Source organism: Temnothorax curvispinosus, unplaced genomic scaffold, assembly GCF_003070985.1.
Source record: "Temnothorax curvispinosus isolate PA1 unplaced genomic scaffold, ASM307098v1 QBEX01017444.1, whole genome shotgun sequence".
Taxonomy (NCBI): Eukaryota; Metazoa; Arthropoda; class Insecta; order Hymenoptera; family Formicidae; genus Temnothorax; species Temnothorax curvispinosus.
Genome location: NW_020227224.1, coordinates 11,510 through 13,808, shown reverse-complemented (window position 1 = coordinate 13,808; position 2,299 = coordinate 11,510). Strand labels below are relative to the sequence as shown.

Sequence of the window (2,299 nt, the reverse complement as noted above, 5' to 3'; positions counted from 1 at the left end):
AAAATTTATATTTAGCATACCTATCTACTTTCTCTTTAACCACATTTTCCTCATTTTGTTGTGTTGTTTGTTCGGGTGCTGTGTTGTCCCTAAAAGATTTTAATTATTTTATGTTTTTATGTTACTTTTGCGTAATACATAAAAAATAATGTAAATATTGTTAGATATTGTTGCTATTATTATTTTTTATGTACTACTACCTTATACCAGTATTGTTCAATTTTATACTTTTTTATGAAACAAAACTAATTTAATTAAATTAAAATATGTAAAATTAATTATTTGTTAGTAAAAACTCACTGTTGTTGAAAACCTGGTCCAAAAAATATGGTGGGTACAGCATCTGGGTGAAGACGAGCCCTAACTTTATTAATTTTGTACCATTTGTTTTCAAAATGCAAATGGCACAAACGACAATTCTGGTGGGCATATTCTGGACCTCTAGGTTCTAGATCCAGCCTTCCACATGCTCGTACCCATTGCAACCATCTGTAAATGTTGTAGCATTTTACCAATGACAAAGTAATGCACACATTACAATTAAAAATATAATTTATATAAAAAATAATAATATTATATAAAGCAATGTGTTATACCTGTCTTGTTTCTTTGGAAATTTAAAAAAATGTCGTTGCACATCAATAAACTTCTTAACGCACTCTGGTACTGCGCAGCTTGGCTTTCTTATCGCATTCATCTTTAATTATTATGCAGCAACACCTGAAACAAAGCTAAGATCAAAGTGCTTCCAAGAGAATTGAAAACTTATATAATATTTATATAGGTTAACTATTCCCTTAGAAAAAAATTTCTCTTTTATGTTTCTGTTGAATATGGCGCTCTAGCGCCTTGAAGCGCCTCTATGTTCGCACAGACACGCCACGCATGCTAGGGAAAATTAAAGTTCCGTTGCGTGAGCGCTTACTGCGTTTCACTATATACTCTCACTATCTATGTACTCTACCTGTCTTGTCGTTCGTTCGTTACGTTGCAGTGTGTATAAAGTTTCTTTTCGTTGCATTACCTTTTCCAAAAGACACACTGCCTATTGTATTCAAGTCTTACAATTACACGTATCTTAACCACAATACCGGGCGTAAGTCATTAAATAACCCTGCGCAACAGTTTCCTTCGCTTTTATCACTTATATCACTTATTTCACTTTTATCACTTTCTTCCACTTTTCTTCACTTCATTCTTTCACTGTCTTTATACTTTGTAAACTCTTTTCACTTTAATTAATCACATAAACGTATTCAGAGTCTGTCAAACACTTCTAACAGCTCTCGCAATAGCATTCAGTGACTAATTGAGCTAATTCCCTCCAAATTTCTGTTCCAATACAGATAGGCATTTACTTAACTGACCATTTAAATTCTAAGAGGGAGCGGAGCAGAACGGAGAAAGCAATTGAGAAAGAAGTTCAGAGAACGACGTTCAGATGGGGTTAGTGGGCGCTTACTTATTTCGCGCATGCGCACTCCATTTTGGACAACAAGAAATCAGGAGAGTTGCGCTACTGTATATACCGTGGTCGAGGTCTTTTCTCGCCTAGCTGTTGAAGAGTGCGGACGTACAGTCGAGCGCGGTCTTAGAGTATTCTAGATAGCGTAAGTGTAGCGAACGTAAGCAATTTAATTTGCAATTTTTTTTCTTTGGTGAACATGGTGTAACGGTGTAACGTGTATCGGAAAATGAGATAAAAGATACATTGAGTAAGATAAAAAATACATTTCGGAAAATCTTAAACCCATATCCTGCATCTCTCCTCCTTCTCCCTTACTTACTTTTATTCACCCTTTGCCTTCTCTCTCTCTCTCTTCCAATCCTTTCCTTGCTCTCCCGATCCCTCCCTTCAGCTTTTCCACGTCCCGTCTCTCAAGTTCGCTCCTTGCCTTACTTCCCGCCACGTGCGTTTGCCATGCGCTCACCTCGTTCAATCGACCCGGGAAGTCAGACTACGGAAGTTCGGGTGACGACCAAGACTTCTTGGACGAGGCACGGATTACTGGACCCCGTTTTGCGTGTCGCCCTAGGAGGTTCTGGTTAGGTCTCTTCTCTTCGGGAGCAGCGGATCGGTTGCTGATCTCGAGTCGAAGTGTCTTCTTTCGCCGCGGCGCTGATTTTTATAAAGGGGTCGATAGATTCGGTGAAGAGGCCGATCCTCGTGCGAGCCACGCGGCGGAGCAGTGCAGATGAATTACGCGCGCTCGCACTCGGCGGAGATCGGCTCCCGTCGCGGTTCGTCGGGGCCGCAAACGCTCGTGCACACGATAATTTTGAGCGAATTAAAAAATGT

At 39.6% G+C, this 2,299-nt stretch overlaps 1 protein-coding gene across 1 annotated transcript; it reads right to left on the bottom strand.

The window, feature by feature from the left end:
* Positions 1-20: 20 nt before the first annotated feature.
* LOC112467500 (52 kDa repressor of the inhibitor of the protein kinase-like) lies at positions 21-697 on the bottom strand (the record flags this gene model as incomplete). The annotated part of the gene is made up of 3 exons (XM_025036149.1): positions 597-697; positions 301-489; positions 21-89 (listed from the first exon to the last, which is right to left on the bottom strand). Coding segments are annotated over exons 1-3 (359 nt in total), but the record flags the coding sequence as incomplete, so codon positions are not given.
* Positions 698-2,299: the final 1,602 nt, after the last annotated feature.